Raw genomic sequence first — 13,512 nt, 5'->3', positions numbered from 1 at the left:
ATTCTGACTTTATAACACGCAATTGCGACTTTATATCACGAAATTCTGACTTTTTATTGATATAAAGTCAGAATTGTGTGATATAAACTCACAATTGTGAGATAAAAAGTCGCAATTATCTTTTAAAATGTTTTACTCTGTGGCGGACACAAGCTTCCATAACTTTCAGTGTTTTACTGTGCAAAGATAAAACATTACACAAACTGTAATGGACCAGTCTTAAGATTTTTTCAGTTAAGTTGTTTTATGGTTTCTGATAGCAAAAACAATCCCTCCTCCTTAAACCACACATCTATCCAGTAAACTTTTGATCTGAAATCCCGCTCGTAATCAGTATCCCGGCCCCTTCGTCTCTGTGAAGCAGCAATTGCCGCTCCACAAATATTTTGCCTTACGCAGGGCCAAAATCAGCAGGTTAAATGGGGTGTGAAAGTCTCTGGATTATTAAGAATTAACAGGGCAGAGTTAATAAATCACATCACGTCAGAGGCAACAGAAGACACTTGCCAACCTCCTCTGGCCCCATGGCCCAAACCCAGCACCCCAGACTTACTTTCAAACACTCGCAATGTACACCACCTCCCTAAATACCCACGCACGCACGCACACACACACACACACACACACACACACACACACACACACACACACACACACACACACACACACACACACACACACACACACACACACACACACACACACACACACACACACACACACACACACACACACACACACACACACACTACAAAGCCTCTTTCCTTACCAGCAACAGCCACATTTGACAGTCATTTACAATGAAGTTTCCCATTATTTACAGTCAAAAACTCTGAAGCATGAGCACAGTAAGATTTACTCAACCAACATAATCCTCATTTTATGAGGAATTATGGACATGAAAGGAAACTGTGGCATTCCTTTCACAATACTACTTAAAATAGAATGAAACAAAACTTGTCTGGGAACAGAATGTTTTTCACTACTAAGTTTGTCTGAATGAAAAACAAGTATAAAGACTAAAATGAAACATCTGATTTTAATATACTTTTTATATTTAAAATGTAACATGTATAATTTTTTTTTTTTTTAACGAAAAAAAAAAAAACTCGACTTCAACATATGCTTTTGAACAATATAAATTGAGAAATGCCCTATTTAAATAAACTGAAACATCAATTATTTTTATGGTGCTGTTATTTTTTTTAGGGTAAAATACTTTCCTCCATCATTTTAATATGCAGAGACTATTAGTACATTTGTAGGTTGATGTGGACAAAATGTCCCAGAAAATCAGGCTGCACACAAAAATCAGGCTACGCACATCATAGTTGTTTTTTTTGTGAGCATGTGCAAGCGACTGAATGCTCAAATATACAATATATTTAAGATGCCAAATATATAATGAAGACATCATATCTGTGCTCTCTGTCAATGGAATACCCTTCGAAGGCTTGCACACTCAAAGCAGTCTGTTTGAAGTCAGATAAGGTAAAGTGTGAACAATTCTTTTTCTTCCTATTTTTGCCAATGAGTCCCTGAAGAGGATTGTGGAATGGATTAGAGAACTTCGCTTTGATCATGCTACATAATAAAGACTGATCTAGGGAGATTTACAACCACAGGTGATTTACAGCCCTGTGTGAATTGTCTCTCGTGCTGGACATTGGCCCAACGTTACAAGAAAGAGGTCAATAAAACAGTGGCTTTCTGTTCAATATATTTGCCAACTTCATGACATTCACTAATATTCCATAACTGGAAACAGCTAATGTTTTATATGAGATACTCCCAAAAGGACGAGCTCTGAACTAACATCTCTAAAAAATCTAAACATGATAAATGAATCTTCCGAACAGATTCAACTCACTGTAGAGCACAGGAGAATTATCACATGCTTTTTATATAGATACAGCAAAAAAAAAACCTAAATCATTCATCTTTCTCCTTATAACATGTAATATTAGAAGTATTAGAAGTAAAGTATTAGAAATGAATTGTAAACAGGTGGGCGCACTGAATGTAAATACAGTCAGTGAGTGGAATGTTACTTACTTCGTGTGACCACACCCTCCAACCTGATGATGTTGGGGTGGTCAAACTGTCCCATGATGCTCGCTTCACCGAGGAAGTCCCGTCTTTGTTTCTCTGTGTATCCGGCTTTGAGAGTCTTGATGGCCACACAGATCTCCTTCTTAGACGGGAGCTTCAGTCGGCCACTGCAAACCTCTCCAAACTCCCCTGGTGAGAGATGTTTATTTTAGAGAAAATTAAAGCTGACAGGAGAAGCACTGATTCTCTTCTAATTAAACTGTATTCATGCTAATTACCTCTCCTGACTGCAGTTGATAGATTTAAGAATTACATCTAAGCTCTAACTGTCTAAGAAACAAAACATTATCTGTGGGAAAATAGGAAAACCTTTTCCATTAACATTTTTGGTCAAATATGCTCGTGTTTGTTTTTGTTTTTTTGTGGGTTGGAATGAAATGAGAAGGAATCAAATAACATTGTTATCTGCCATTTTTTATTTTACATTATTAAATGCAGCAATGTGTTTTACATTATTTGTGCATATTTTCTGTAAAAATATGTTTTCAAACTATAAAAACATACAGATCCTTCATAGGTTTATACTAACATTCAAATATTTGTGAAGGATCTTGTGACACTAAAGAGTGATAATACTGAAAATGTAGCCTGGCCATCACATACATAAAGTACACTTTATAATATAATAAATAGAAAAGAGTCATTTTAAATTATAATAAAATTTCACAATATTACTGTTTTCACTGTATATCAGCCTTTGTGGTTAGGACACATAAGACTAGTCAGTATTTTTTTTTAAGGTGGAGCATAATGATGATCCTAACCTTAAAGGGATAGTTCACCCAATAATGAAAATTCGGTCATTATTTACTCACCCTCATGTCGTTCCAAACCTGTAAGACTTTCATTCATCTTCAGAACACAAATGAAGATCTTTTTGATTTGAGAGCTTTCTGTTCCTACATTGACAGGAACATTGCAACTACCACTTTGACGCTTCAAAAAGTTCATAAAGAGATTGTAAAACTAATCCATATGAATTGAGCGGTTTAGTCCGAATTTTCTGAAGAGACACGATTGCTTTATATGATGAACAGATTGCATTTATGCTTTTATTCACATATAAACATTGATCAGTGAACACAAACAGAAGATCAACCAAAACTGCTTGACTCGCGAAAACAAAGATCATTGGTTCTTGCTGAAGCTCAAATGTGCTGCGGCGTAACATGAGAATGAACATCATTGGTCCTCGCACGTCAAGTGAACGTGCTTGATCTTCCGTTTACCACAACTGATATGTGAGCTGATGAATGTTTTTGTGTAAATAAAAGCCTAAATTCAATCTCTTAATTTTGGACTACACGGCTCCATTTATATGGATTCGTTTTATGATCTCTTTATGAACTTTTTGAAGCATCAAAAGTGGTAGTTGCGTAGCTGTCAATGGAGGGAAAGACAGCTCTTAGATTTCATCAAAAAGATCTTCATTTGTGTTCCGAAGATGAACGAAAGTCTTACAGGTTTGGAACGAGATGAGGGTGAGTAATTAATGACAGCATTTTCATTGTTGGGTGATCTAACCCTTTAAATTGATTTCTAGGGCACATACCCAGGTGTAAGGCAAACTTCAAAGCCCTCAGCAGGGGTTCAGATCTCCACAATGGACGATGTTGACAGAGACTTGGATGGACATTTGGGTAAAGATGATGTCACCACCTAGACATCCAGGCCAGGGCCATGTACTGTTTGCAGAATTCGAAGTGCAATCACTTTATTTCCCATGCAAGTTTAAAGAGATGGGTGAAATCCTGGATTGATGTCTGGAAAAAGTTAGCCGGAATAATTGCAAGCTGTCTAAACAACCGCCACGCAGGATTTGGCCAGCGCTCAGATGATGTTGACCATCTTAAATATCAACCTGGCTTAATCCTCAGTAGTGATCGCTTTGATAAGCTTTGCAGATAAATGAAGATCTACCAAAACCATGCTAATAGATCATTTTCCAAGTCACCTTTTTGCACCTTTGTATCACTTGCCAAAGTGTATGTAAGCTGTAAAATGCAGAAGTGACATTTGATCCAGGGAACGTGCTTATTTGTAGTGCGTAAGCCCTGATGTTTGTATGCCGATAGTACGGTGGTGCATCTAAAGTGAACAGTTCCTTTATTTGCTTAGCTCTGCTGCATTGTCTATAGAGCCATGAATCACAAGGCATTATCTTGATGTGCTTCTCTGTTGTAAGACATCAGGGATGCGGGGGGGGGGGAGAGAGAGAGAGAGAGAGAGAGAGAGAGATAGAGAGAGAGAGAGAGAGAGAGAGAGAGAGCTGTGGGGGGGGGGGGCTGAAATATAATATCCCAGCCAGAGGTGTGCTCTGCTTACCCATGCTCCTCTGCTCTGGCAGCAGGCAGTCTATTAAAGGCATTGAGGCAGTGAGGATGAGCACTGGGAGGGACCCTTTCCCCATCTCAAAGCCACACACCTCCAACTGTGGTGCTAAATGATTCTCATTTACACCACCTGCCATGTTTGTTACAAGTGTAACAACTTTGTTTCATTGCACCAGAGAGTGAGTGATGACGCCGCATACCTGCCCCAACGACTTTGTCTATGGCGATACAAGACGCTTCCAGTTCCTTGGCGAATTCGTGCACGGCTTGACTCGGGTCTTCATAAGTGTGTGGGTCCACATAGGTCTTGATGCCAGGCAGTCTCACTGAAAATAAAACAAAATAATGCCAGTGTTTATGAGGCAGGGGGTTACTGTTCTGGTTTAGTGTAACTTTGCTGTTGTTGTGACATTTATTGCTTCTTTCTTCTGCCAACTGCATGTGATTATCAACAAACAACGTGAAACCATTTTTGAAGTGTAAAGTCAACAATTTGGTTGAATAGGTATAAGAAATATATGACTAGTACCGGTAATAGTTTGGCATGCAAATAGATGTAGAAAAGAAGAACAATCATAATTGTTCATAATTGTCTTTGTAATTCAGTATTCAGTGAACATTCTGATGCGTCATGTGATGTGAGATTTTCCAATTTTCTTATTAAATAATTATAAAGCTCACAAGACCAAAAAAACAAACAAAAAACAACAATAACAACAAAAACAAAAAATCAGACAGTAGAGCTAAAAGTCTGGTCAATTTTTACCTTTGCTCAGCAAAATTTCGCAGGTGAAAGAGTGCAGGACCAGATGTAACAAAATATGGTGAATGATGCAGAAATAATAACAACAAAACCAACTCTAAATAACTGCTTTCTAAAAGCCTCTGACCATTTTATAATTACATAAGTGTAGTGTTGTACAAAACTGACAGAGATACAATCAGAATGAGTGTCTCTCTTCAGTTTTGCTTTATTTCTAAGTTACGAATCTCTGCCCATAGAGCAATCGCTGCTGAATCAAGAGGCTTGCTATTGGTTGGCACTGCGAATTTGTGTCTCACCAAAGTTGAACCAGATGCAAAATTCGCATAATCAAATTTCTTTGCCACCAGATGTCCATCAGCTTCATCGTTCTTCATCGTTCCGGTTCCCATTAAAATGACCGGATTTTGATTGTGATATTTCAGCGTGCAACAATAACATGCGACCACACCTTAAGGTTGACATGAAATGGAAATTGTGAACGTCTTTTCTTCTGTATTATGACATATTTGAGTGAAACAGCTTCTCGAATGAGAAAAAGGTAGGGCAGTATTTTTTTTGTTTTTGTTCATCAGGAATTGATTAGGTTATTGTAATTTTGGTGCACACGTGATCTGAAAAGAGATGATTTACATAAAAAATATTGGGCCCTATCATACATCCGCCGCAATGCAGTGCCAGACGTGACGCAAGTGTAATTATTTTCACATCCTGCGCCACGTTGTTTAAATAGCAAATGCATTTGCGCCCATCTGTTCGCCCATTAGCGTGCTGGTCTGATAACGAGGTGTGTTCAGGCGCATTGTTGGCGCCTTGCTATTTTGAGGCAACTGAAATAGACTGCTCCATTGACCAACTGAAACCTGGTCTAAAGTCAATGGCGCATGGTCAATGGCGCAGTTTTTTTTGTTATTTAATGAGCGCGTTAGTAATGTGCGCCTATAGGCGGTACCACGTGCGTACACTTTGTCCCATAGATGATCTGCTTACACGCTTTAACCTCGCACACGAGCAGATTCGTTTCCTCGCTAGAGAAACGTTCAGTTTTTCCGCTTGCAAATTCCGCCATGTAAATAGCAATACGCCATGCCGCGAGCGCAACTGGCTTTTAAATGGAATGTGAGATGAGACTCTGATTGGTTTATTGCACGTTTCGCCCAAAACACACTCATTACTCATTAAGAGAATAGGGACAACCCTTTTAGGACATGCGCCAGGTACGCTGATGGTTGCGTCGTGCGCTTAGACCACGTGCTTAGATTGTTAAAATAGGTCCCTATGAGATTATGGTGACTTTAAGACTGCAACTATCTTGTAATTGCAGAAGTTTGACATTGTGGGTTAGGATGTTAGAAAAAAACCTAACGTTCCACTGTAAAAATACTGATGCGTGTGCTTGGGAGGGCCAGTGGAAAAAATATCATATTCCGTCACAGACGTTGTTGATTTGAATCTAAACGATAGGAAGCTAAGGTTGTCAAGAAACGTGATTTGCTGGGTTTCAAGATGGATAGATATATTATGGATGACCTAATCAGTTACCTAAGCTATAGTCCTACAGGGCATTTAATGGAGGTTAATCTAAGAGAAATACTGTGGGCCTCCATTAAATTTCCTTCCTGATACCTCTGCCAGTGTGAAAAATGGTAGCATATGGACAATTGGCTTGCTGTAACTCGGGAGCAAAGGATATTATTAAAAACCTTCGTCGATACTGGGTTTTTGTGGGCTGTCTGACATTTAAAAATAAATACCACAGCAAAACTTTGTTTTTATTTTTGCTATATTTTTTAAGGAATGGGTATTACATGCCTGGAAAGATACTGAATACTTGCAAGACTGAAAAATAGACATACAGTATATAAGCTATATATATATATATATATATATATACTCACAATGGCCGTTGCCAAAGGGCAGCCTCTTTTCATCTGGATGTTTGGACTTGCTGTATCTACACAACCTGTCAATTAAAGTGATGAAAAGCGTTAATTATTCTTAACAGCTTTAATTGGAACATTTTTCTTCTCTAAATGATGTACAAAGAAACTAAAACCTGAACAGACGTAAGTCAGAGCCAGGAACAACTTGACTGTTTTGCTTTGCTATGAGGCATGACAGTATTCTGGGGTCTTATAATAAGCCATAGATTCAGTGCAGTCTGCCAAAATCAGCCCCTCTGCATGACATGACACTTGACTCTCAGGGTGCCCGTTACATTCGGCGAAGCAGGGGCAGGGGGAAAAAAAAACAACAAAGCTTCTGCCAAGTGAATCGTCTACAACTATTTATAGGCAGCAGACATGAAGGGGCACACATTTTCATACTTCATAACTGAAGGGGGGAGATCAAGGGTCCTGGGGAGAGACTTGAGACAGCAAAGTGACAGCTTCAAGATGGGCACACTTAAAGCCCTGCGTGACTGTGGTTTGAGTGACAGACAGACCTGCTAATCACAATGTAGAGCACTACAGTGAGGAGGATGATGGCCACAGCGGAGGAGATAGCGATCAGCACTACCTGACTGTTCTCACTGGAGATGGAAAAGGCTGGGGGAGAAAGAGATAGAGAGAGAGAGAGAGAGAGAGAGAGAGAGAGAGAGAGAGAGAGAGAGAGAGAGAGAGAGAGAGAGAGAGAGAGAGAGAGAGAGAGAGAGAGAGAGAGAGAGAGAGAGAGAGAGAGAGAGAGAGAGAGAGAGAGAGAGAGAGAGAGAGAGAGAGAGAGAGAGAGAGATTTTTATGTACACAATGGACAGATTATGTAGCTTTTCAAGGGCTTTCTTTAATGCTCAAGGTCAATTAACACAAATGTAACATTTAATTAGATTGTTTTTCTTTATTAGATCAAAATAATGACATTATCTGCCACTAACTCTTAAACCCCCTGTCCTCAGATATAACTGAATACTTCATACTGAAATATAACAAAAATCAAAAAGATAGTCTATATACCCTCGTGGAAACAGAAGTGAGCGTAATTGTATAGAATATGCACTTATAGGGTATTTGAAATCTTAAAAGTATATTTTTTTTAAAACTGCACATGCAGATAATACAATTTTAATTAAATAAAAGGCCACTTAAGTGTATACTTAAAGAGAGTACACTTTCATGTTTTTTTGTATCAATTTGTAACAGTTATGTTCACTTTTTAAAAATGCACTTTTTAATAATGTCAAAATTAAAAGTTTCACCTTAAAGTAGTTTTTAAAATGATATTTTAATAAACATTTTTACCTTGACTTACATACTAAAGCACAGGTAAAGTCAAATTTTTTCTGTAGTGTGTTATTCAATATTATATTTAATGTTAATATATTGTAAATGTACTAAATTGCACCTTCATCATTACAACTTTCCTTCAGGAGATGACAGTAAGTTTGAAACAATCCTGTATTCTGAATCCATCCTTAAACAAATTTGAATGCAAGATTTTAAATATTTATCATAAACATGTGACACCCCCCCAGTATTCATTAATCGAGTTATCAGATTAATCAATAAATCAATGTTGAGAAATAAACTTCTACCAATCATTTAACATTTATGATGCTATTCATTTTCAACTAAAGATTATTTAACACAAAATATACACATTTATCTCTTTCATTATGTAATATCTAGTGACTGAGACACATAATTCCATATTCAGAGCTTTTCTGCATGAGTTATGATCTCAGTTGTGCCACGGTGTATATTTCGCACCAGCTATATGTTTAGAGGCGCCTATAGATCTCTGATCATGCCCAGAAACCTGTGGAGAGCCACTCACAGTATCATTTCATTACATGAGTGTGCATTGATTTCCTATAAATGTTTCATTAGATAAAAAGGCCTTCAGCCATGCTGCTCTAATATATGGTTTACAAGTGTTTAATGGTGTTTCAGACAAAGGCTGCCAGCCATCACGGGACAAAAGATGCAGCATGTGTCGTTTTTAACCGAGTGGTTTACAGTGTGAATGACTTGCTAGACAGTGTGTGAGATGAGAAACCAAGAGAATTGTGACTATTGTCTATATTGTTCTTTGTTCTGCACAGCTGTGAATGGATTGAATAGATCTGGCGTGGTGACTGGGGGAATGTGACTGTAAATAAAGAACAGTATGATAGGAAGTAAGTAAATGCTTACAGTCTGGGCTGGTCTCAAACTCAAACTTGCGACTGGTCCCGCCGTATCCGGCAGCGGTGCGCGCTCTGATCTGCAGCAGGTACGTGGTGTCGGGTTTTAGGCCGTTCAGTGTGACATTTGTGCCTTTCGACCTCAGGATGGTGTAACTGGTTTCTTGTTCCTGCTGTAGGAAATAAACCAAGAGGAAAACAGAAAGGAGATGCATTAGCTTCAGCATAGCATAAACATCTGAGCGTCTTTTGCCTGCATTAACAATGCTAGATTAATGAATGAGATTAATGACTCAAATGTATCTTTTATGATATCCTTGGTTATTATAATGTAAAATATCAACTTGAAGTGTTTCTGACAACATAATTTACTTCATAATCCCATATACTGTACACTACTGGTCAGATGTTTGGGGTCGGGAAGGGTTTTTAATGTTTTTGATAGAAACCTCTATGCTCACCTAGGCTGTATTTTTTTTAAAGTTGTAAATTAAATGAAAAAAAAAAAGATTGTTGAGTATATTTTGCAAGAATACAATAGTATTTCAGTCATTCTACTTAAAAATCCATGTGTTACTTGCCATTGCATTCTGAAATTTACTACCAATTTCTGAGTGAACAATTTTAAGAGATTATAACGCAAATAGAAAACCTTTATAACTTTATCAATGTCTTTACTGTCACCTTTGATCAATTTGATCCACCCTTGCTGAATAAAAGTATTTAATAAGAAAATATTTAATAAGAAAAAGTGGGCCGGGACTAGTTTTTCTCCAACGGGATTTAAATTGATTAAGTGGGCGTAATTTAATTGAAATGTAAGTGAAATTTTTTAAAATAATATATTTTTTTAAATAATATTTCCTATTCTAGTAGAGACATGTTTACCACCTACTCTGAAAACAGCCTCCTGGGACTGTTACTAATATGGATTGACTTGCCTTAAAGGGACTTAAGAGCAACTTAAGGCCACTTACGCAGAGCCTTGTCTTAAACAGTAATAATGAGCATTTGAAGTAAATCATATCTCATTAGAGACGTACAAAGACCATTGACCATACGAGCGGACAGGAAAGGGACGTTTCTGGATGGGAAAATGCATGCCCATCGGGAGCATCTAAGGTTAACTGGGAAAGTGCCAGCTCATCTTAATATACTGTCACCTTCAGTTCACATTTTTATGGCTTTCCTAAAGATTTCTGTGGTACGTTGATCCTCTCTACAAGCAAAAAAACCCAACTGATTTATGGGGTGTCTTTGCTTTCAAACCATTGTTTCCAGATGTTTCTCTGACTGAAAAAGAGGCAGGAGTGGAATGAGAAAGAGTGGAGGTTTCAGTTGTTTATTGTAGGAGTCCAGAAAAAGGGGGAAAACATCCCACAAACAGAGAGATCGCTCATTTGCCGGCATTATCCAGCACATCCATCCATGTAACTTATCAGTCTTCAGCCATAGCTAATGTTATGGCAAAACTTCAAAAGTTCATTTGCGTTTTGCTCTATCGTTGACCTCTAAGAACAGCTCACTTGTCCACACTGTAGATATTGAATTTCCCCACGCTGAAGTAATTAAAGGCAAATGAGATTTGAGAGTATCTTTTTGAGGGTCAGTAAACATGTAACAGATCAAGCTCTATTGGGTTTCATGTCTAGACAACACATGCTAATAGGATTTTTGATGTGCCAAGGTATGGACCATAATTGTCAGACGTCACTATACTGTAGATGAGAGATTTATAGTGTACAGTTACATATGCTGGATTTCTTTGAATATCCTCTAATTATCCAGAACTTTCTCCAGCTTAAATAAAATAAAACTGAGGTTATCGTTTTTGGAAAATTGAGGAAAAATTTAAAATCTCTACCCTGCTTGAAAAAAAGGGCTTAATAGCAGAAGAAGTGGTAAGAAACCTTGGTGTCCTAATGGATAATAATCTAAATTGTAATAGTCATATAAAAACAATCACAAAATCAGCATATTTTCATCTTAAAAATATCAATAAACTTAAAAAATTTCAAGGAGGATCTTGAAAAGATCATACATGCATTTATTTCTAGTAGGATTGATTATTGTAATGTGCTTTTAACAGGACTCCCCAAAATACTTTAAAACCGCTCCAAATGGTACAGAATAGTGCAGCCAGTATTCTTACAAAAACCAAAAGAATAGATCATATTACTCCAATTTTAAAGTCCTTACACTGGCTCTTAATTAGATACAGGATTAATTTTAAGGCACTTTTACTAGTTTTTAAGTCAATAAAGGGGATGGGACCTAAATACCTTCATGCTATGTTTCAACAGTATACTCAACCTAGACCCCTTAGATCACAGCATAAACAGCTTCTACTATTCAATTCAATTCACCTTTATTTGTCCCCAAGGGGCGATTAGTTTTGCTGCAGTAGCAAATAAATTAATATACCAAACATGACAACAAAGATGCCAAATATCAACATCGATTAAAGTGCAGAGTCAGACAAATGAAAACGAAAAACCACAACCTAAACCTACTAAAACCAATAGTTAGAACAAAACTAGGGGACGCTGCTTTTAAATACTTTGGCGTCCATCTCTGGAACCAGCTTCCAAAAACATTAAAAACGCTCCAACTATCACAATTTTTAAAAATAGATTAAAGACTAAGCTTTTTTCAGATGCTTTTTGCAGTTAATGCGTAATAAATAAATAAATTTACATTTTTGTGTATTTTTGTGTACTTATCTCTTTGTTGGTGTTTTATATATATAGAATTTTAATTATTTATATTATACTGAGTGAAGCACATTGTATTGCTGCTGTGTATGAAATGCGCTATACAAATAAATTTGCCTTGCCTTATCCACTAATCATAAACTAATAAAACAGCAATACTAGCCACATTTATAACAATGTGAGAAAATAGAGAGGAACAATGGTTTTAAAATGCTAAAACAGATGTAAAATGGATTACACTCAGCAGAACCATTTTGTACATTGATAATAATACGAAATGTTTCTGGAGCACCAAATCAGCATATTAGAATGATTTCCGAAGGATCATGTGAGATAAATTATGCATCTAAATGTACATTTTAATAAAAGTATATTACAACATAAAATATCTATTTTAAATTCCAATAATATTTAACAATATTATATTGTTTATTATTTTGATCAAATAAATACAGCCTTTGTGAACATAAGAGACAACAACCCATAGAAATGAAGTGTTTTGATTTTGAGAAATTATGATTAATTTGAATAGAATATTGTCATATAAATAATTGTGGAATTGTAAATATATAATGAATGTACAATGTAAACTTTTATGTAGATTATTAAATAATAATAATAATATTTTATACTTTAATAATAAAGTATTATTTAAAAAAATACATTAAAAACAGACCAAGTCACTCAAATAATTTGGCTAAAATGTTGAAATCATGACCTCAAATGTATTTAACATTTCTAAAGCCTAAGAAATATAATAAGCAAAAAAATAAAGAAACAAATATGCATGCACAATACGCATCCTAACGCTTAAATACACATTTCACCACATAAGTAATAATATTTGACGTTGACCAGACTTATACAAATGAAAAGCAGACCGCTGGTTTAGTTTCAACATGTTACTTAGAACATTCAAAACAAATGAAAAGCCATATTTTATCAGGGTTGCATGGTTTTTATTCACATGTCTTTTCACAAAGAGCCAGTACGCGCAGCGATCATAGATGGTCTTGTACTTGGCTTTACATCTGTCAGTGCATTTGAGCTTTGGAAGTTTTGCGATGTAATAGTGTTGATATTACAGAAACATCCCAACTCTAAATCCTACCTGTTTAGCAACCATGGCAATTTCAGGACGTAAATAGAACTTTTTTAAATCTTAAGTCAAGAATTAAGATAGGAAGTTTGTAGCCTATAATACAGCCCCAAAAGCAACATTTTGGTATTTCGGCTCCTCTCAGAGCACTTTTTGAATGAAGAACTAATCCAAAACAGCTCTTTTCTGGAGTCCCCGAACAGCCTGTAAGTGTCACCAATGGACAGTTGTTTGTAAAAAGTGATTTCATCTGTATATCTAGCAGTTTTATAAATGTGGTAGGACGTCTACTGACACAACCCATGATGGAAAGAAACATCCATATGATGTAGCGGGACTCTAGTGGAAACCCAGTGACTAATGCAAACATC

The 13,512-nt window shown here is 36.7% G+C and overlaps 1 protein-coding gene across 5 annotated transcripts in view; it reads right to left on the bottom strand.

The window, feature by feature from the left end:
* epha3 (eph receptor A3) overlaps positions 1-13,512 on the bottom strand; it is a 139,005-nt gene that overhangs the window by 28,135 nt on the left and 97,358 nt on the right. For 3 of the 5 annotated variants that reach the window (XM_077215741.1, XM_077215739.1, XM_077215742.1), the window contains exons 7-11: positions 9,339-9,501; positions 7,655-7,757; positions 7,107-7,171; positions 4,646-4,771; positions 2,056-2,241 (exon numbers count right to left, since the gene is read on the bottom strand). In XM_077215741.1, coding sequence (XP_077071856.1) covers positions 2,056-2,241; positions 4,646-4,771; positions 7,107-7,171; positions 7,655-7,757; positions 9,339-9,501 — 643 coding nt within the window. The remainder of the gene's footprint in view (positions 1-2,055; positions 2,242-4,645; positions 4,772-7,106; positions 7,172-7,654; positions 7,758-9,338; positions 9,502-13,512) is intronic. The other 2 variants (XM_077215743.1, XM_077215740.1) reach the window with 1 other exon arrangement.

Source organism: Siphateles boraxobius, unplaced genomic scaffold (genome assembly GCF_051911475.1).
Source record: "Siphateles boraxobius isolate OS27281-9 unplaced genomic scaffold, OSU_SipBor_1 7, whole genome shotgun sequence".
In the NCBI taxonomy this organism is placed as follows: Eukaryota; Metazoa; Chordata; class Actinopteri; order Cypriniformes; family Leuciscidae; genus Siphateles; species Siphateles boraxobius.
Note: the sequence above shows the minus strand (reverse complement) of the source record. Positions and strands in the feature narration are given on the sequence as shown.